The sequence below is a fragment of the Triturus cristatus genome, chromosome 8 (assembly GCF_964204655.1).
Source record: "Triturus cristatus chromosome 8, aTriCri1.1, whole genome shotgun sequence".
Classification (NCBI taxonomy): Eukaryota; Metazoa; Chordata; class Amphibia; order Caudata; family Salamandridae; genus Triturus; species Triturus cristatus.
The window spans coordinates 1,132,966,021-1,132,988,608 of NC_140591.1; the positions used below are offsets into that span (position 1 = coordinate 1,132,966,021).

The following is a 22,588-nucleotide window of genomic DNA, read 5'->3' on the forward strand; positions in this document are numbered from 1 at the left end:
TGCTTTGTCATCGCACCGCGTGCCCACCGTGCGTGCACGGCACTAACTGCGTAAAGTGGGCGCGCGGTGCGCGAAGCGCACCGCGTGCTCACTGTGCGCGCACGGTGCGCGAAGCGCACCGTGCGCGCACGGAACGAACTGCGTTAAGTGGGCGCGCACGCCACGAATGGCGTAAAGTAACTTAGCATTTAAAAAACCGTACAAATTCACTGAAAAAACCATAGGTTTCACACACGTTATAGTTAGGAATTAGCATTTAAAAAACCTTGCAAATTCACTGAAAAAACCATAGGTTTCACACATGTTATAGTTAGCGGAAATTTTACTGATAAAAAACCAATGAAATTCCCCCGTTATAGTTAGTGCAGGCAACTATAACTCACGCGACCGCAATCTTCTGCTGATGACATATGTGTCTTTATGAAAAAAAAATATTTGTAATATATGTATAGCTAAAAATGTATGGAAGAAGACATGGGCAAATAAGTGTCTAAATACAGTATTAGCATCAGCAGAGGATTGCGGTCGCGTGAGTTATAGTTGCCTGCACTAACTATAACGGGGGAATTTCATTGGTTTTTTATCAGTAAAATTTCCGCTAACTATAACATGTGTGAAGCCTATGGTTTTTTCAGTGAATATATATATATATATATATATATAGAGAGAGAGAGAGAGAGAGAGAGAGAGACAGAGAGATAGGTCTAAAAAATATTTTCTTTCTTAACTTTCTATATTTCAGTTTTTATATCTTGTCCTGGATATTTCCATACCACATATTCTGTCTTCGACATTGAGAGGGCGCATCATGTGATATGTCAATGGAATTCTGTAACGTATTCTCAAAACCACTTTACAATCACAATATAATCCAAAGGGAAGGCCACTTATCAGCTTTGTTTCGAGGCATTCTAATGTACCCAGGTCAAAAAAAAAACTGGGAATTCCATCACACTCAAACATTATTGCTTAAATATTACCATGCAAAGGTTATTAATGCTAGCAAAGGTAAATGTGGTTTTCTTTTGAGAACCCCTTAGCAGTGAGAACTAATGAAGAGTGGTAGCTGAACAGAGTGCACCCAGTGACCAGTATATATCCTGCTTCAAAGGTTTAGCATCGAATTACTGCCATAGACAAGATGGCAGGAGAACTCCCCAACATTCATTCGAAAATGGTGTGATGGCTTCACTCAGATACCACTGTGCTGCATGTCCTTGGCAGAAAGGAACAACCACTTTGTTCAAAAACAATGTGCTGGAAGGACAAATGTCTAACAGCTTTCAACAAGGTCTATCCGGAAATAATTCTTTGCAGAGGTGCACATTTTTCTACCAGAGATATTATTAATAGTTGACCGTTGTGATTGTTGGGTTCCTTGGGTTCTTTAACAGTCAGGAAGTGGTTAATGTAAGTCTGTCTAGCTGCTGCTGTCATTGCTCGTGCTGAGGAAGTGGTTGATTTAGGGAGAAGAGAGAAGCCCACAGTTCATAATTGCATTTCTATATCGCAGAGTAGTGCATTGCCAGGCTCAGCCTGAGCAACCAGACATTGTCCAGTATGTACAAAAACAAGAATAAAATAATAAGTAATTTATTTTTCCTGGGACCTGCAATTAACTGATTGTGTTCTTATTTCCAGAATGCTAGAAGATGACCTGAAGCTGAGCAGTGATGAAGATGATGAAAGTCAGGTGAGCACTTGCTTTCTTGTGATACCCATTGTAAAGATTTATGATATGTGTGAGAAAGGTTTTAGTATTAATAATGGATGTCCTTTTGGTGTAACCTGTGGTAGCAGCGTCTACCACTGGGTTGCCTTTGAGTCCCTCTAGCTCTGTCCTTGCTACCCCTGTCATCAGGGGTTGGGAATGCAGGAACATTCTCAGAACGTGAACAGGGGTCAAGAGGGATGTTTACTTCCTGTCGTTAGCATTCCATGGCCCTTCCCATTAACACTATGAATTAGGAATAGGATATTTGCAAGCCCCATTGACACCAGAGAATCCCTTTTTTATGATGCTTCGGGGGCATTGCGCAATTCCTCAGATTTACAAGGTGGCCATAAGCCACTTAATGCAGCTTAACGCCAACTTGTAAATATGCCTCTTTCTGTCACAGTCCTCTGCGGTAAAGGGCGGGCATTGGGTGTTGCAGTGGGTGTTCCACTGCACCACCCTTTCTGCAGCACACATGAAAGGAGCAAATCATAATTTTTTATTGCTTGTGTGCAGGAGGGTGCCCCTTCCTGCACATAAACAAATGCCTCTGCAGCACAGGTACCCTTGTAACATGGCGGAGGGGAACCTGCGCTGGCGCTAGGCAGCTTTTTTTGTGCCAGTGCTATCGGAAACACAGGGGTGAGCCATATTCTTGTGAATACAGCACATCCCTGCATTTGAAATGTTTTGGAGTGCAGCATTGCCAAATCTGACGTAGCACCACACTCCGACATTTTTATTTCAAAAATATACCCCTCAGGGTTAGATAAGGTGTCCTAGGCCTGTGCCATATTATGCTAAATTGTTGCAAAATTCAGATTGAAGTTATTCACATGAAAAATGTGTGAGGGCACATCTAGTGTTTGACAGAAAGACAACTGTAATGAGTATAAAATGTCTTCACAAGGCATTTTCTGCCCTAACAGTCTCCCGCAAGACATTCTCTTCTTGAATCAGATCCATATGTTACAAAAGTGTGTGGAATTTTGAAGCTGACAAATTCAATGACTTGTCCAAATTGAATGTAATTTGAAAAAGTCACAAATTTCTCAAATTTCTTTGTCAAAATTCAAATTTCTCATGGGCCTAGTGTCAACCTTACGATGTCCTTGCTAACCAATGGGTGCAAGACCACACTTCCACTACACCTGGATTTTGGATTTTCCACTATGCCTTACAGGTATTGAATATGACTTAATTCAAGCAAGTATGTTGGCAAAGTCATTTGCTTTCTATCACAAACTATCAGTGAAAGTGGTCACTTACACTAATTATTATCAATAGTCTTTGGATTGTGTAAAACCATGGGTATTTTGATTGAAACTAGTTTTCTTTCACAAAAGCATGTTTAGCAGTGGAATCTTCTTAAACCCCTATCTTGTCTACATTTGTACCAAGGCTCCAGCGTAATTGACCACCATCCCAAGTAGCTGTAGCTTTTAGCGTCAACAGCGACAGGTGTTCACATTTACACATCAGCATACCAGAACTGTTAGTCTTAAGATCTAATAATGATTTTAAAACTGGCCCTTGTTGGAAGCACAGGCAGCCCCGCTCTCCCCCCATCTCCCTTCCTACATAGGGCCTGATTATGAATATAGATGTTATTTATTGCACCAGATAAATACCGATACCATGTGGTACATTATTTCTCGGGTATGATAAATTGTACCTATTATGAGTTTCTGGGGAATAGCATTCGGATTTTGGTGCTTAAGACAAAAAACTCAGCATGGTACGGTACATACTGTACACATTTCCCCTGTTAAATTTTGACAAGTGTGGCCTGCCAAAATGTAATGAAGCTTGAGGTATTTAATACATCAGATGATTATTGTATAAATGAAATACCTTACCACTCCTTATTCCGACATGTGCGTAAACAGGGATTTAAGCAATGGGTTGGAATTAATGAACATACTTGTAATCAAGCCCTTAGCAGCAGAACAGGTCATTCCTTGTGTCAATTAGCAGACTAGAGGATCTTACTCCTAGATCAGCATGAGTGGCAGGTAAGAAGCCTTTCTTTATGAACTCAGGGTCCTGTTCTATAAGGCATGAAGGAGCTAGCATAAGGCTGGCAAATGCTCCCAGATTAAAGTTTGCAGATTTTTCTTCCAGCTACTGACCTTTAAATTTCCAATTTGAGGACAAGCTTATATCAAATTTGTGTTACTTTCGTTGGACGCTTGTGAATTAGACAACAAGGATTACACATTTTTGGCATCCCTGGTCATAAAGCAAGCAGGCATGCCAGAGTATTGCTATTTCAAGGGAACTGGTAAGTCATTTATATGTTGACATAGGTGGAGGGCCTGTTAGGCGTAGGGGGTCCATAAGGGGAATGGGGAGGGTTAGAGATTGAAGGGCCATGACGGTAAAAACATAATCTGTGGGCTGAAGACAAGGGGACCTTAGGGCTAATATAGGTGAGTTGATTTGTTTAGGAAGGGGGTAAATATAGGAGCAGCTATGCTAAAACATTTTAGTATTCAAGGCGAAGGATGTTTCTATATATATATATATACACCCACAAGCACAAGCCCTGACCACCTGCTCACCTATTGGGACCCTCTCACTACTCAAACTACAATCTCCATCATGAACTCCGTGCACTCTGGAGCACCCACTGACCCCTGTTCCCACCACATCTACAACCTTGAGAGCAAGAAAATGTTCAATGATCTCAAGAAAGTCCTGAACACCTTCATCACCTCAGCTTCCTCCCCTGAAGACTGGCAACATGTTGAAGTGAGACCCCTCCCGAAAAAACCATCTGCCAACCCAGAAGATCCGAGGAACTACTGACCCATCTCCTTGCTTCCCTTTCCTGTGAAGGTTCTCGAGCAGGCAATCAACCAGCCACTCACTGAACACCTGGAACACAACAATTTCCTAGACCCTCTCAATCCAGTTCCAGAGCCAACCACAGCATCGATACAGCCCTGATCGCAGCCACCAACATCAGTGCCCTCCCGGACCATGGCGAAACAGCAGCCCTCCTCCTCCTGGACCTGTCAGCCATATTTTGACACCGTCTCTGGTCACTTCTTGATTCAACAGCCTCCAATACATTGGAATCTAGGGAGACACACTCAAATGGATCGCCTCATTCCTCACTGGAAGAACCCAGAGAATACATCTAACACCGTTCACCTAGGAACCCAAGAAGATAATCTGCAGTATCCCCCAAGGATTGTCCCTCAGCCTCACCCTCTTCAACAAGTACATGACTCCCAAGGCCAACACCGTCAGATCGCACAGTCTTAACATCATCTCCTATGCCAGCAACACCCAGCTCATCATCTCGCTGTCAGAAGACCCCTCCACCAAGCGAGTCAACTTCCACAGATCTTTGATGAACGTCACTGACTGGATGAAGAACAACTGTCTCAAGCTCAACACGGACAAGATAGAAGTCCTTATCTTTGAGAACAGCATCTCACCATGGAACAACGCATGGTGGCCTGCTAAACTCAGCCCATCCCCCGCCCCAACAGACCATGTCTGCGACCTCGGCATCTAAGCTATCTAATAAGAAACAGGCAAACAAAGTCTCATCCACCTGCTTCCACATCCAATGCATGCTCAGCAAGATCTTCAGGTGGCTCCCAGTCAATACCAGAAGGACCGTTATGCAGGTCCTCGTCACCAGCAGCCTGGGCTACAGGAACACAATCTATGTAGGAGTCACTGCATGCCTCCTAGAGACTACAGACAATACAAAACTCAACAGTAAGTCTCATCCCCAAATGGACCCACATCACACTACACCTAAAGGAACTACCCTGGCTCCCGATCCATAAGAGATGCAAGTTCAAGATGTTGACCCACGAAAGCAACAGCGAAGGATGCTCTTTCTCACACCTGGCTGCCAAAGCTTGGAACAACCTTCCCCTGCACCTCCGAACCACCCCATTGCTCTGGCATTTTAGGAAAGGACTCAAGACCTAAATGTTTAATTTGATGATATTGTTTAATGTTGTTCTCACACCGTGAAAGAAGATATTGAAGTTTTGTTAATGTACATTCACTTTGAGTGTATTAGGTAGTGCACACTCTGTCTAGGGCAATTTGCTCTAGTAATGTTTTTCTTTTAGAATTGGTGGTAGGGTGGAACCACCACAGGGAGTGCACACCAAGTTTGATTAAATTTGAACACAGCAGTATACTAAGAAAAGAGATAGAACCTGAGTGCACCATAGCTGTTGTTTGTACACTGAACCTTCGAAAAGTGTCATTTTCAGACTTACTATTTAAACTCCAACTTCACCATAAGTTGTCATTTTAAATAGTGAGCCAAGACACACCGAATTGTAAATTTCTATCTTGTCCCAATTGGAAATTACACTTACAAGATGCATCAAGATAATCCCAGGGTTAACCCATGGACCAGATATCCCTTGCAGTGTTGAAGAACGAATTAACGAGTTTTTCACTACCTGGACATAGGAAACTTAAAAGTACATGAACAACTCTTTCAATGCACTGGACCCTGCCCTTGGGGCTTTCTAGGGCCTACCTCAGGGGTGACTTACATGTATTTAAAGGGAAGGTTTGGACCTGGCAAGTGGGTTACCTTGTGAGGTCGATGTGGCAGTTTAAACTGCACTAACATGCTCCACAATGGCAGTCCTGAGAGATGTTTAAAGGTCTACCGAAATGGGTGGGACAATCGGTGCTGAAGTCCCACTAGTACAATTTAATTTACAGCCCTGGGCACATGTAGCGCACTTTACTCGGGACTTACAAGTGAATTAAATATGCCAATTGTGTATATGCCAAGGTTACCATGTTTTAGGGCAAGAGCACCTGCACTTTAGCACTGGTCAGCGGTGGTAAAGTGCCCAGAATCCTAAAGCCAGCAACAAGGAAGTCACTAAAACAGAAAGTCAGAAAGCAAAAAGTTAGGTGAAACCATGCCAAGGATGTCATGTCTAACAGCAGAGGACTCAACAGATTTTTCTTTTTTTCTGTTTGTAGGTTGCTACATGAATGGCTGTGGTTGTTTGCTTTGACAGTCAATTTGTTTGATGTGTCTATGACAACATTTCTACTGCAGTGTAGATAGTGCTTGACTGAGTTAGGTTATTTTTCCAATTGGTTGTCTCATGACTTTATCTGTCTGTGTGTGTGTGTGCGTGTGTGTGTGTGTGTGTGTGTGTGTGTGTGCGTGTGTGCGTGCGTGTGTGTTTGTGTATGTGTGTGTGTGTATGTGCGTGTGTGTGTGTTTTGTTTGTGTGTGTGTGTGTGCGTGTGTGTGTGTGTGTGTGTACAGCATACCTGCAGTGGAGCAAAAGGTGAATGAATTGCATGCTGTGGCTAAACTTCCACAACAGTAAAGAGGCAAACCACTGATTCCATAAACTATCCTTGTATCACACTTTACAAGTTTGGGTTACAGTCAAGACATACTCAAAGGAAGTATTAGGAGGAATAAGAATACAACAGATCAAACAGCAGGAGAGTTAAAGGACAAAAAGTAAAAGATCCAACTCAGTGTCATAAATATAACGATAAATGCATTAGATACTTACCACAAGTGATTTTCAGAAATAAAACTAAGAGAAAGTGTTGAATTATAGCTTTCACTGCTTCAGCTACAGTCAATGTGGTTGTTAGCATCAGCTCCTATGGAACTAATTGCAAATTTTAAGGAAACGGGACAGTAGTTGTGCGGCCTGCAAAAGTAATGTGCACACATTCACCCTCACTGGGAACCAAATACCCCATTGTAATACTTGACCTTCTCAGGGTAGCAGAGCAGAGCAGTACAAGACCCACTCAAGGTAACTGGTGTGGGCTAGTAATCACCATTCGCTGGTACACAATATTAACGCTGAAAAAATGATTGTCCAGTGTGTGCTTTTTATTTAGAAAAGGAAAGGTACATGTATTACATACACTACTTAACACTATGCAGTAATTGACAAACATACATAGGCCTGGTGAAAATACCTTTGGCAACATTACATTTTACCCTTAAAGGGTCATGACCCCAAAATTCACAGCACCCTTCCTCCCTCCATGTACAATACAGTACATAACCATACTTTCACTTTACATCAGGTCAAAGGTACCACACTTAAAGACCTGAATCACATGTTGGAACACCTCATTCCATCACTGACTTTAATAATCATAATCTCACTGCACTTATCATGAATAATTAAGCATTGTGATCTTGTGCTCACATTATCATTAATAAAGCATTGCAGCCTTTCAGAAATATGCATTACTACCAGCATTAACAACCCTTTTAATAAAGCATGGTAAATGAGCTCTTTAAATAAAACATAGTTTGAAACATTTTGAATAATGCTTTTAAATAAAGCATTGTTCAAACCATTGTGAAAACACTTTTAAATAGCGCATATACCACATGCCTGTGTATTTTTTAACAACCTTCATCCACTTAAAATGCAGGCATAGAGTCCACCCCTAGAAGGTGCAGCACTTCCAGCTGCAGAGCAAAAGCTCCAGCCTTGGGAGTGCTTAAAACTGAAAGGGAAGCCTGGGGTGATCATCCTTTCTTTGGTCCCTCGAACGTAGGGTTTGGCCTTTTGGAGAATATCCTTAAGAGGAGCTGCTGCTCTCCTGCAGCCCCCCTCCCACACGCTCTCTTTGCATCATTGGTAGTGACCCTGTCATCCTGTGGATACCTCATTGCCTAAACCTTTGGGTTGAGCAAAGCCCTGCAGGCATTATAAAGCTCTCCCTTCTGGGAGGCTGAATAAGCAAGTAGTGCCTCATCGGGGCTTCCCTTTTTCTTTTACTGCTTCTAGTGGATACCCGGTCCTTCCCGGGCACAGTCAGCAGTCTCCTTTGCTGCCCGCACGGAAGACTGCAGCAATCTCCTCCCCGTCTACTCCTGTGGGCAGGGGCACTCAAATGCTGTCAAGGGGAGTGGGCCAGGCACACCACTGCTGGGTTGTACAGTGGCACACACCCTTCTCCATTTCTTTCCCGGGACCCTGAGTTGGAATGCAGGGGCCCTCCTTCTCCTCTTGGGGAGTGCAAAGACTCTCTCTGCTGCCACTGGCGTCCGGGGCCCAGAGCTGGTATCCTGGGCTCCTTTCTTATCTTCTCTAGGGAGTGTGATGGCGCACCCCTCAATGTAATGGTGGCTGGGACATGGAGATGGGGTCTTGGGACCCCCTGGTATAAGAACCGGCTAGGGGTTGGGACCCGCAGGCCACTGGACCTCTGAGGAGCAGGCCCACCACTCCCCCTTCCGTGGTTAAAAATTGATGCCTGTCATTGCACCTACTCTGGGGGTTAAGACACCTCAGACAGTAGAGCTCCATGTGCTCCAGGGCCTTGTTGAAGGTGTCAAAGATCAAATCCTTTTCCCATCAGTATCTCCAGCCTCATTATGTTGTTTTGCTTGATCTTGGGCTCATTTTGTCTCTTTGTTCTCCTCTGGTGCTTCTCACCTCCTGGGTGAGGAAGTCCAGTTCTTCTCCCACTTAGACTTTATGGGGTGTAAGGGCACCAGCTTCACTGGTCCTGGATAGAGACCCAGTGGTCTTGGGATCAACTGTAGTCAGAGTACTTAGTCGAGGTGGGCATCAGGGTCTTTCTCTTTCCAGTTGCCCATGGCTGCCACCTCAGTCCCAATGTCCAGCTCCAACAAAAAGAACTCTCTCTCCATTGTACAACACTTTTTAAGTGGGACAGAATGTTCTAGAAGCCAGGCACCCCTGGCCAATCCTAGGGTGTCATCCTCTCCACCCCTGCGCTAGCCCACCTGTACAGATTGCTAGGAAAATTCAAGATGGCATCATCCAGGAGTCACTGATCACATCTCCTCTGGGGGCCTCAGCTCCGCACCTCACTGACATCACTGTCAGGACCTTTTCCACCAAAACTTCGATGATGAGCCCTCTTTTGTGTTAGCACCAGAGGTCTGGGCTCCCTCCTTTGTTCATTGCACTTTGGCTGTCCCATCCCTGTTACAGTGTTACAACTAATTGATGAATGCAGATTTCCTACTGAAGAGCTGAGTAAAGCACTGTTAATTGCTCCCTTTGTGTGAGACGCCTTTTTTCCTGCAGTTGGAGAGCAATGCAATTAACTTGGCTCAGCAGGGTGACAAAAGGCCTAGGCTCTGATCCTGAGCTAAGCCAGAGAAATATGACCATTTTGGATGACCCACAACATGTACAGATGCCTTCTTGGAACTTGCATATTTAATTGTGGCACACATGTTCTGTCCCAATTTGATATGGAAAGCGAAACTGGACTCTAAGGCGAATTTCCCCCTATGTGTATAATAAAGGGTCACTGTGCAGTTACTGGGCTGCACACAACAGTAGTCTCTCATGTTCAAACACATGTAAAAGCGTGTTCACTTGTAACCAGCCAAGCGCCCCTTATCCTTCCTGCGTGGCAGCGGCCTTATCTTAAAAGATGGACACTGGCGATAACACATGCAGTCCATTTACTGTGTGTTTACTGTGGGAGAGTCACAAGTTGTGAAGCTCACTCAGTAAAAAGATTTTTAAAACGGGCAATCATAAGGCAAAAAATATGTATTTTGTTAGAAAAATCTATTTGGAATACTAAAGGTTTTGAATAATGACTAGTGTCTTTATATAATGTCAGTTCTGGTTAATTGCAGAGAGCAAGATTACTTTCTTGCTAATCTGTTTTCTGGAGAAAAGGCTTCATCAGTAGGTGCCCCATGGTGTCATCTGACAAATGCTCTATTAATTTAGGATAATTGTTCATGTTCTTAGAGTAAAAAAGAAAATCCAAGTTAAAAACACCAAAAAGGCCAAAGGTGTCCCTTGATGGCTGATACTTGAGAGGAGAACATTTCCCTCTCTATATTCTCTATTGTATGACTCTTACAACGGTTCATGCAATGTGATTGGCAGTTTCTTGAGACTTCAGCAGCAATCTATATCCATGCAAGAGAGGTTTGTAAGCGATGAAGAAAGATCCAGCCTCTTTATGGTATTACAGAGAGGTTGTGTCTTCATTGAATCGACTTAGACACTTCAACTTGGTCTTCTGAAGAAGTCTGTATGTCTTGAGGATTTTTTCAGTGGTTATATTTAACTATACAGGAGAAAAAAGACTGACAGAGTAAATTAGCAGTTAGGTTTTGCTGACTTAAATTCCTGTTCATAGGCATGATTTACACACATACATCTTTCTTTTTTTTCTTCTTATGGTCAGGCATAGAGAAGAGGACTCACAGAGATGATCAGTTTGCAAATGTGTGCACCTCATTCCCAAACTTATTTGATCTTCTTGGGTGACACATATGCCCAATCACACAGACCTCCAGGTCCTTCAGTTTCAATCCCAGCATCACAGCAAAAAGTAGAAGATGGAGCACCTTACTGACGGTGGAAGGCCTGACTTGGCCAAAATTTGTGGACAGCTTTAGTGGAATAGGCTTTTCTCCCAGGAATAAGACAAAGGGCCTTATTTAGAGTTTGGCAGATAGGCTACACCATCAAAACATGGCAGATATCCCATCCACCATATTACAAGTGCCATAGGCTTTAATGCACTTTGAATACAGCAGACAGGACATCTGAAATGCGGGTTGACCTCTGAAGGGGTTTGCCCTAGCAGTTCTGATCATTACTGATTACTTCTTTTGCTCTAGGTTGGGAGCTTCATCTAGTTTTGTCCTCTTTACAGAGTGTCGCTGTTGAAACAACTTCGGGGCATGTCTAAAGCTCCATTGAGTTATATTGTTCTTTTTGGTGATCATCACTTTGCCACACACCAGTGGTATTGGGAATTCTTGTGACTAGCCCTCCATCTTTGAAAACTTTTCCTGATAGGTGTGCTCCTCGGATATTACACAGTGTTTGTCCCTAATACCTCGTCCTTTTTCCAATGGGCTCAAGAGCTTTCCTGGATTGCTGCGGAACCTGCCCCTCATGTTGTTGATAAAACTACGCTTATGGTAGGAAGGAAAGGAATCCTTTCTTAATGCTAAAATTCCCTTGTACATTCATACTCTGCCTGGGCATAACCGAATCATTGTGAGAGTCCTTCCAGCCCAATACTTATCTTCATCCTCACTTGCATTCAGTTATCAATTACAGAACCTAATATCCTGTTTTGAACATCTGATCGTCTATATATGAATTGTCTTGCACCAGCCTTTAGCCCAATGGGATAAATACTATGTTTGTGATTATTTTCAAAATCAATGCTACAATTTCCCTTAGTTTTATGTATACAAATTTTAACTATATATCTCCTGTGCAAAGGGCACTGACGTAAACATTATTTGACCCTACATCATAGTCAACTTATAATAAAGAAATATATTGCAGGAGCACCTAAGCAAGGTACAATAAACTTCTACAATACGATAAACAATAACCTTGCACAATAAACTTTCTTGTGAATTTTGATCTGGCTGAAAAGGGGATTAAGCCCACAGCTTACTCATTGGGGGACTAATTTAAACAAGTCCCAGTCACTTTTTTTTTAAGCAGCGGCGGCACAGTCAGTGCACCACACTGCGCCATATATACAAACTGACGCTTTGTGTCTAATGCATCCGTTTGTAGAGCCCTGCATCACATTATACCAGCACCAGGTATAATGTACGCAGGGTACGCGTTCCCACACCAAAAAGTCACGTATGCGTGGCGCAGTGAAATTTACAACACTTCACTGCGTCACTCTATGACTTCACTGTGTCAGAATCTGTACACCTGTTCAGATCAAGCGTAAGAAATGACGCAGGGCTTATAAATTGGAAGTTGCCTATGTGTACTGAGGCAATGCTGGAGTTGCATCACTTTTGAGATCAACTCCAGTAATGCGTCACTTTGCACTAGCGGATGTGTCAGAATTTCTGACGCATCTGTTAATCCTTGCGCCATGGAGCCCTGTATTGTAAATATAGCGCATCCATGGTGTCACAAGAACATTCGGCGCAGGTGCAAGGAAACTGGCGCATCAATGCCGATGCGTCAGTTTCTTGTAAATGAGGCCCCTGGATTTGTAGAGTGATTTTCCTGCCCTCTCATTCTGAAATTCTCGTGGTGGTCCAATGTAGCTCTACTAGGCGTATGCTGCCACCATGGACTGGGGGGAGCAGGCGGCTTTCTTTTCAGACAAATGCAGAGCAGCGGCATTGGATGTTCCATTCACTTTCTTCGACAAAAACTTGTTAGATGTGACGACAGCCTGCGAGCGCGTGCTGAGGTAAAATAACTGGCGCAGATAAATTCAACAGTGTTCCTCGCGCGTTTCCTCGGCTCAGGGTTCGCTTCCGCGCGCGCATGTTTCTCTCGCCAGGTAGAGAGGTGGTTTACTGTTGAAGTCGCATAGATGAGAATTTAATCACCCACAGAGCCAATCTACTCTGAGGCTGCCAGGTCTGAATAAAGAGCGCCATTGTGCTCCTCTGGAACCTGGAGTCAGGGTCAAACCCTCAACTTGACTTTCACGTCCCATGGGACGCGCCTGAAACCGACACCCCTGGTATGCGCCACAGACTCCAGCCAAAACTCGTAAAATTGGACTAGCAGGAGCTAAAAAGGCAATCAGGCAACTGCGGGGAGACAGGGCAACACATGGTAAAGACCGTCTAGAATGAAAAGAATCGAGGTTTTGTGACTTTAATAAAAATAAAAAATAAACTAAGAAGGGTTTGGCGGCTGCGGAGACATTTTGAAGAGTCTGCGGTAGTTATATTTTTCCCGGAGCAGGCGACGGAGACTTCTCGGTTTAACAAACAAAAATAAGACGTTTAGAAACGGTAGGATGTTAAACATAGATGCGTAGATATATTTTTCAGTGCAGGGATTTAGCCAACTTGTCACAGGCTGAGAGTCAAAGTGGAGTAATGAAAATGTAAGGTGAAATAAACGAATAACAACATAGAAGCAGTACTAACAGTGGCATTGTTGACGGCAATATTGATAACGATGATATAATAATTATAATACTATAATACTGTTATTCTTATTACTACTACCAAAAATAATAAAAATATAATAAGAAACTAAAAACTCGATTATTAATAACAGTGGTGGCGACGATTATTTAATAATACCTATATTGTTATTGTTATGAATATTATCATTACTGTAACAATAATAATAATTCGAATGGTAATAATAATAATAGTACAAGGTGTGCCATAAACTAATAAACTATAATAAGTTTCACTGAGTGAATCAACTCGATGATGCTTGATGGAGCTGGGAGATTCAAAGGCAGAGCTCTGTCTGTCGGGATTCGTGTTGCCCATAGATTCCTTTCCTGATACAGCATGGAATGCAGAGATCCTGTACTGAGGTGTTTGCATGGAGCCCACGTCACCTTTCAGCTGCTTCAGTGTGCCTCCAGGCCCTGTGAAGGAAGGGAAACAGCTCATGAAATACAGGCAGCAAAAACAAAGGAGTGAGGCTCATATCTGGAGTTGGTGTTAATGGAAAATGTTCCTGTTTCTGAGGGAAGTGTTAAAACTGTAGGAGATGGAAGGACGTTCATTCACTCTACTCAGCTTATTGTGGATGAAGCTGCCCTTTGAATACTCCCAGAGATTCAACATCTTGTCCAAAAATAAAGTTGATTTTTCAAGGCCTATTTTAAGTAGGCCCCATGGGCCCCGCATTATGGATGCTCTAGATTTTTCCTTGTTAGTCTGCCTGTCCCGACCTAGAGAGTCCTCTCAGATTACTGGGGGATTCGATAATACTGGAACTAATTCTTCCTGTAATTCCCCATTATGCCCTGGAGTTTCACCCAAAGATTTACCCTGCTTTCTGCAACCAAATTTCCTGGGGGAGAAAAATGGATCTGCATTAGTGCTCCAAGGTCTCATAATTCTGAGGAGGCTGGTAACTCCCACTACCAGGCAGGCAGGCAGGCAGGCAGGCAGGCAGGCAGGCAGGCAGGCATATAGATAGACAGATAGATAGATAGATAGATAGATAGATAGATAGATAGATAGATAGATAGATAGATAGATAGATAGATAGATAGATAGATAGATAGATAGATAGATAGATAGATAGATAGATAGATAGATAGATAGATAGATAGATAGATAGATAGATAATTGGGTGGGTGGATGGATGGATGGTACTCTCATGTTCTTCCAGTTCATCTAAATTCATGACAGACATTAGAAGAACCAGTCACATGCCGGCAACTGGCAGCACGTCGTGTCACTTACAAACTTACTCTCAGCTGATGATGCCAGCATCTTTATGAGCCTAGAAACCTCCATCCGATCCGATGATTAATGTCTCCAGAGAACAACATATTCAGTGCAAAGGCACTTAAGAACATTCCAACATTGCACACTTGTTTCCCCACATTTGATTGGACGAGTTCAGGAGCCCCTTGAGATCTCGAAAAAAGCACCACACGACCAAAGAATGGTGGGGAAACATGGCAACAAGAAGTTGCAAGTGTGTGCAACGCATGTTTTTGATGTATGTGGAAGTAAGTGCTATGAATACAAATTTTAAATATACACACACCTGTCCCCATATTTTCAGTGGTGTCACGTGTGGGCTTTCCATCCCAAGATTCTCTGGGGCAGGGTGGTGGGGTTGTAAAAAAGTTTTTAAAAAACAGACGCATACTCCAGTCTCGTGGTTTATGGAAAAAAGAGTCAGAGAGATTTCATATAAGGTGACAACACAAACGTTTCCACTGCAAGGGGCAGTAATTGCAGAAGGCAGAAACAGAGCAGGAACTTAAAGAACCAAAGGGAGATGCCTTTTATAACATTACCTCTTATTTTTCTAAACAATTTGGAGAGGCGAAAACACATGATTCCTAGAGTTATCATCTTACAGTGGGAAGTACCAGTGGTGCCTTTAATAAATCAGAAACCAGGTTGTATTATGCTGAGTTCACCCTACTCTGATCCTTTAGTTTCTTTTAGGCCTGACTTGACAGCCCAGCTGTAGGCCAGGGTTCATGCAGTCGGAAGTATTAAAAGCAGTACAAAGAGGCCAACTTTGGCTCCACCTGTTTGTTGAACTTACTTACAGTGTATTGATGGGCAGTTGTTATGTTAACTTGCCTAAAGAGTAGTTCTGTTGCTCATAACCAATAAAAACACATTTTTAACACAGACTCTAGAAGGCTTCACAGAGACCGAAGCCGAGCCAATTCGGATCATCGTAGAGGCCTTCCTGGGCCTGGACCCTGGACTTCACCCGCACACCATGTAAGGACTAGAAAGTTAACTGAGTGCCCTTTCAGAGCCTATATCTTGATAGCAAATGTGTGTGACAAATGGGCTTTAAAATGCTCTATTTGAGCCCATGCTTTTCACATTTTTCTCATGTTGTGAATTCACCGTACCACTCTATAAGAGGTCTGGCTCACTCACTTTGCTCATTTTATGCAATTCAAGGAAAACAGTCTGCCTCATTACTTACACAGATCATGTCAGCATTTGTCCATGTTGTACTGTTATAATGATCATGCAGTTATTAGAGAACTTCAGCAATGACATGGGGTAAGGTCATGTGACATCACTTCCTGGGAAGATACATGGTCAAAGGAAATGTGATGCCCCTTCCTCTTATATCCTCAATGTCAAAGGATGTATGATGTCACTTCCCGTACTCCTGGTATTTTGGTGAATCAATGTCCATAAATTAGATCTGTCCTTAATAGACAAGAATCAAGGCAGTTAAATTGTTCCACTGGAGGGTGCCATAAGCAGTCTTCAGCATGTGTCATTTTCCTACCCTAGATCCTAATAAGAGAACAGTTGATCCAGAAGGACAACATGACAACACATTATTATGTGAAAATCCAAGGGGCAAGACATCTGAGGCCCCAGCTGTAGTCACACATCAGATCTGTCAGTGCCTGGAAACTAGCTTATTGTCTCGGGGGCATCTTATATCCAGGGAGAGAGAATGTCTAGTGTATGCCCTCAGCAGGACCTTGAAGACATCATAATTTAACTCCTGTAGGAAGAATGTATTTCAGCAGATATGGCAAAGATTAAGCAACCATGGGTCAGCTTGTTCATGCCCAGAAGGAACGATCACTGAAATATACAAAAAGTGATGGATGGAATGCTTGAATTAATCTCAGTCACTAATAATTATTTGGGACTGCATCACAATAAATTGGAATTGGAATTGGACAAAAAATTGGGTTTTTTCCACATCACGCCACCTCAGTTGTGGACCCAGCCATATGCACATCAGTCTTGACCCTGCTTCAATGGGAACAGACCAGCACACACTGCCTGGACCTCCCTGAAATGGAACACAAGCAACCCTGGACCGAGTTTGCTCTTGTTAGGGTTCATCAGTCAAATATAGATTGGTTCTAGTGGCACAGTGTGCACAGGACCAACATCTGGGCAAACCTGTCCCACTTAGAGTGTCACACTTAAGCCCCCTTAAGGAAACAGGTTACTTGTGAAACCTTACTCAAGCTGGAACCACAATCGTTGTCATAGCTAAGCCACAAACAACCCTAAATTTACCTGTGCTCAGCCCTCACCCTTAAATCTGGTTGTGGAGTGTTGCAAGGCCTCGCATCAAGAATGCGTCACATAGTCAAGATGATGCGAGGTCCAGGTCAGAGATGCATTGCACAGCATCAGTTCCAGGGAGCTGCGAGGCTGTGATGCGACGTCCTGCATTACTGTCAAGGAGGCTGTCGGCGAGGGAAGCTTGCGATTCAAGATCCTGACTCGAGGATGCGTCGCACACTGGCTGGTTCCAATGAGACTACGGGGCTTCAATGCGAAGTCCTGTGCTGTTGTCGATGCTGCTGTCAATGAGTGACTTGCGAAGCAAAAGCCTATGCCGGGGGTGCATAGCGCAGCGGAAGTTCCAATGATGCTTAGGACTGCGAAGTAGATGCGGAACCCTTTTTTTCTGATACAGGTAATGATCAACTAGACTGCGGCATTGGGAAACAATCGTGGCACTCTCATTTTAAATCAGTCTACGAAATGGGCACTCGTGGTGAATTGAGTATTTCCTCCACCATCGTGAACCCATATACTTTATTAGTCTCTAAGCAAGAGGTGGTTGAGGCCATCGGCAAAATGACAAGTAATAAGGCCCCTGGCCCCGATGGCATACCAGCGGACCTCTTTAAATCTGATCCTGAGACTTGGTCCATAGTTCTAACCAATGTTTTTAACCGGGTATGTGTCGCTGGGATTCCTGACACCTGGTCCAAATCAGTGATCATACCCATTTTTAAGAAAGGCAACCGGGGGTACCCCAGTTGCTATCGGCCTATCTCCCTTATTGATTCAGCTGTGAAGGTTCTGGGGCGTGTGGTCCTGGGCAGACTAACTGATTGGTTAGAAGACACAGCTACTCTCTCGTGTCTACAATATGGGTTTCGTAAGGGCCATAGACCAGAGCCTGAACCTTCAACTTCTAATAGGCAAGTATACCATTGCAAAAAAAGGGGCCTTGTATTTGGCCTTTATGGACTTGTCCTCGGTGTTTGACCGAGTGAATCGCTCAAAATTGTGGGGGTTACTACTTAACTGTGGAATAGATGCCAATATTGTTTATTTCCTAGCGGATCTGCATAGAGACCTCACCGCCACGGTCAGATATGACCGTCGTGGCAATTCCACGGATAAGATAGGAATCACTAACGGCGTTAGGCAAGGATGCATTTTAGCCCCCCTGCTTTTTACACTATATATTAATGATTTGGGTTCTACATTAACTAAGTCTTGCAAGGACATTCCCAGGGCAGGCAAATTTGCCATCCCAGCATTATTGTATGCTGACGATGCCGCGCTCTTAGCACGTACGGCTGTAGGGCTCCAAAATCTTTTAGATTCTTTTGCTAAATTCATGATTGCACTTGACCTTGGAGTGAATTTCTCCAAATCCCATGTGATGTTTGTGGGTTCCAATTCGAAGAGAGTTAAAACTATGTTTTGTGAAGGTCATGTTTTATCACGGGTCACAAGATTCCCTTATTTAGGTGTCATTTTTGACGACAAGTCCACTTGGGCCCCACAATTGGCTGCCAAGCGCAATGCTTTTGCTAGGGCCACACTTGCTGTTTTGGAGTTTGGACGCAAATTGGGGGTGAAGCCCATGCAAGCCATGTTGAACATTTACGTAGCCAAATGCACCTCCATTGCACTATATGGTGCTGACTTGTGGGGATTTAAAAATATCTCTGATCTACAGGTTGTAGAAAATAGATTCTTAAAATCTTTATTATCCCTTCCCTGTTCAACATCGGGCTATATTGTCCACCAAGAGTGTGGGATTGACTACTTAACTGATCGCATAGCTATTGCCCCACTTCTGAAATGGATCTCAATTTGGCTAAATCCTGAACTAGAACTGAATCACGCAATTTTAAAAGACTGCCTATCTTTAGAGTATGGCAAAACTATCCCGTGGTTGAACCATATTAATTATCTAGCCAGGTACCTGGGCCGACCTGAGTTATTTGAAAATCCAAGCATCATAGTACAGGGGGATTTAAAATGGGCTAAAGTCACCTATAAACAGAGGGCTATTTTAATAAGGGAAGAAAGGGAATTACTCAAACCCACTGTAAAGGCACACCAGTTGATTACTACATCTAACAGTCTAGAGCCTTACTTGGGTATTGTTAACAAGATGAACCATCGTTTTTTATTAACTAGGTTCAGAATGAACACATTCCATCTTTTACTTACTGACTCTCCTGGTTGGACTAAGGAGAAGGATTTGGGGATCTGTTCGTGCGACAGATTCTCCATAAAAGACACTACGCACTTTATCTTCTTCTGCGGCCACCTGTCTTTAATCCGTAAAAAATACATTATTCTTCTATTAAAAAATAAAGGTTTCAGACAGGTAAAACCAGCACTCATGTATCTTCAGATGTTGGGTTCTCCTTGGGAGATATTTAACATAGCCACTTTTTTAGTAATATCAATGAGATTGAGGAAAAAGATCACATGGTTATAGTGTATATCATTTTTTAATTTTGAATAAAAAACTATTTGTTTTAATACGTTTGTATTGTAATTTTATATCAAATGTTTTTAAATGGCTGTATTGTTTTATGTTCGTCGTACTTTTATGGTTTTTGCTATGAACCGAATAAAGTAACTTTGACTGACTGAGATGCGGAGTCCTTGCGCTGGAAAAATCCTCGCAGCAGAGTCAATGTGCCAGTTCTGATGGGGGTTGCGAAGCAGAGGAGATGTGTTGGTTTTGCTAGATCCTCAGATGGGTTGGTAAAGAACCTTGAGACACACTTCCAAGGGCCAAGGACTGGGGGGACATCACTTGGCAGGATAGAACCCACAGTCGTAGAGTCCAGGTGCAGGTTACGAGAGACTAGCTGCAGGTCCAGTCTTCTCACCCCGGTAAGATGCCAGCAAGCAGCCGGTCAGCACAGCAGGCAGCAGTCCTTCAGGGTAGCAGTCCAGCAGAGTGCTAGTCCTTTCAGCAGCACAGCAGTTCTTCTTCCTGGCAGAGTCTTCCACCGGTCCTGAAGTGTACTGAAGAGTTGGTGTCTGAGGTGCAGTATTTATACCTGGTGTCTTTGAAGTGGGAGAAGCTTCCAGAGATTTTCCCTTTGAAGAACGTAGGTTAACTGCCTCCCCTGCCCTGGCTCTAGACTAACTACAGGGGGTGTGCAATCCTTTGTGTGAACGCTGTACACAGCCTATTCAAGTGTAGTGTAGCTGCACCTAACTCCACCTTCCCATCTTACCAGCAATGGCCCATCCAGGCATACCTTAGTTCTCTATTGTGTTTGGCTGCATAGGAGGAATACACAAAGTCCAACTGCCAACTACACCCAGTCATGTGACCTAGAGACAGCCAGCAGACACTAAATTGCTACGGCAGGAAGATGCCAGCTTTCTAAAACCGTGATGTTCAAAATTGTAAAAATCCAACTTCACCATAAAAGAGGATTTTTCATTACAAGTGCATGTTCTACCTTTTAGATACCGTGCACCCTGCCCTGTAGGCTATTTAGGTCCTACCCTTGGAGGTGGCATGTATAATAAAAAGGAAGATTTGGTCTGGAAAAGGTTTAGCTTGCCATGCCGAGATGGCAGTTTAAAACTGCACACACAGGCTGTAATGGCAGGCCCTGGGTACCTCTAGTGCCACTCTTTTATGGACTTAAAAGTAAATTAAATATGCTTATTGGGAAAAAGGCAATGTTACTATGTGTTAAGGACTGAGCACACAAACTGTAGCACAGGTTAGCAGTGGTAATTTGCACATATATCATAAAGCCAACAAAAACAAGATCAGAAAATATGGAGAAGTAAAGCAAAATGTTTTGGGGAAAGACAACTCTAAATCTGACAGGTTATACATATACAAACAGTGATGGATGGAATGCTTGAATTCATCTCAGCCACTGGTAATTACTTTGGCCGCATTTCAATCCATTGTTATTTTGCACACCATGTCACCTTAGTTGGGACCTTACAATATAAAATTCAATCTTGATCCTATTACAATGGGAAGAGTTCAGTATGAACTGCCAGGCCAGATACTCCCTGAACTGGAACAAAAGCAACACAAGGCTGGTTTCACCCTGATTGGGGCTCATCAGCCGAGTATAGTTTGGTTCCACTAGCTCAGTGTGTCCAGGACCCAGTCTGGGAATACCCATCCTACTGCGGGTGTCACACTCCAGCCTACAAAAAGTGATGGATGACATGCTTGAATTAATCTCAGCTACTGGTAATTACTTGCGCTGCATCTCAATGCATTGTTATTTTGGACACCATGTCTCCTCATTTTGGACCCAGTCATATGCAAATTAATGTTGACCCTGCGCCAGTAGTAATTGTCAGGCCCCAACTGCCAGGCCACACCCTCCCCGAATGGAAACACATGCAACCAAAGACCAGTTTTGCCCTTATTAGGGCTCATCAGCCAGGTCTAGCTTGGTTTCAGTGGCACGGTGTGCACGGGACACACGTCTCGGCTTACCTGTCCCACTCAGGGTGTCACACTGACGTCTATAAAAAGTAATGGATGGAATTGTTGAATTAATCTCAGCCACTAATAATTACTTGGGCTGCATTCTAATCCCTCGTTACGTTCATTTATAAAAAAAAATCATTAAGCGCTCGAATACCGTAGGGCGTTGTCTATAGGTGCAGTGTGATGAACCCTAGGATAAGGGAGCTTATACAGTGCTAAATAGCCAGGTCGTCGGGGAATTCCTAAAGGCCAGTAAGTTGGGCAAGGATTTGATATTTTGCACACCACGCCACCTCAGTTTGAATACTTCAGAAGGAATGACCAGACATGGTCAAAAGACTCCTTCTCCTCCCAGCATACAAAGAGTTTGTTGGCTAAAATACTAAAACTGGGTCAAAATGTCCCACATAAATTTGACATCTAAGCTTTGCTTACAAGTTAAAGCAAACCAAATTATCTTTTGTCTTCAGTGAAATTAATCTATAATCCATTTCCCAAAACAATTATGAAGATGTATTGAAAACTATTGGGGGCATTACAGCTGTTTTTCCCGGGTGCCATATTAAATGTGTGGCACCAGAATATCGCTGCCAGATTATAGTCCAACATAATATCGTACTCGGGACTCTATTTGCAAAAACATCGCCCACTGGTGTTACTGATTGAAAATCTACACCTAATGCACCAATATTTTTTAAAATAATATTTAAGATATAATATATATGTCAGAAGAAATTCCTATATTAGATATTGTGATGTATGACCACATTGAAAGAGCCTATGATCAAACTGACAAGAGGCAATTCAATTTATTGTGTGCACTACGTAAACAAATCTGTCCTTAATATTTCTGACAATAGCACTGAGCATACTGGAACTTGTAGTTTCACAAGACTCTCAAAAGTATTGACCGATAGGCATTCTTGCGGTATTGGACAAAAAACCAGGA

At 43.1% G+C, this 22,588-nt stretch overlaps 1 protein-coding gene across 1 annotated transcript in view; it reads left to right on the top strand.

Annotated features, from left to right (window-relative positions):
* Positions 1 to 22,588, top strand: part of AFF3 (ALF transcription elongation factor 3) — a 1,727,663-nt gene that overhangs the window by 1,294,652 nt on the left and 410,423 nt on the right. Inside the window, exon 8 of the mRNA XM_085622771.1 lies at positions 1,642 to 1,693. Coding sequence (XP_085478897.1) covers positions 1,642 to 1,693 — 52 coding nt within the window. The remainder of the gene's footprint in view (positions 1 to 1,641; positions 1,694 to 22,588) is intronic.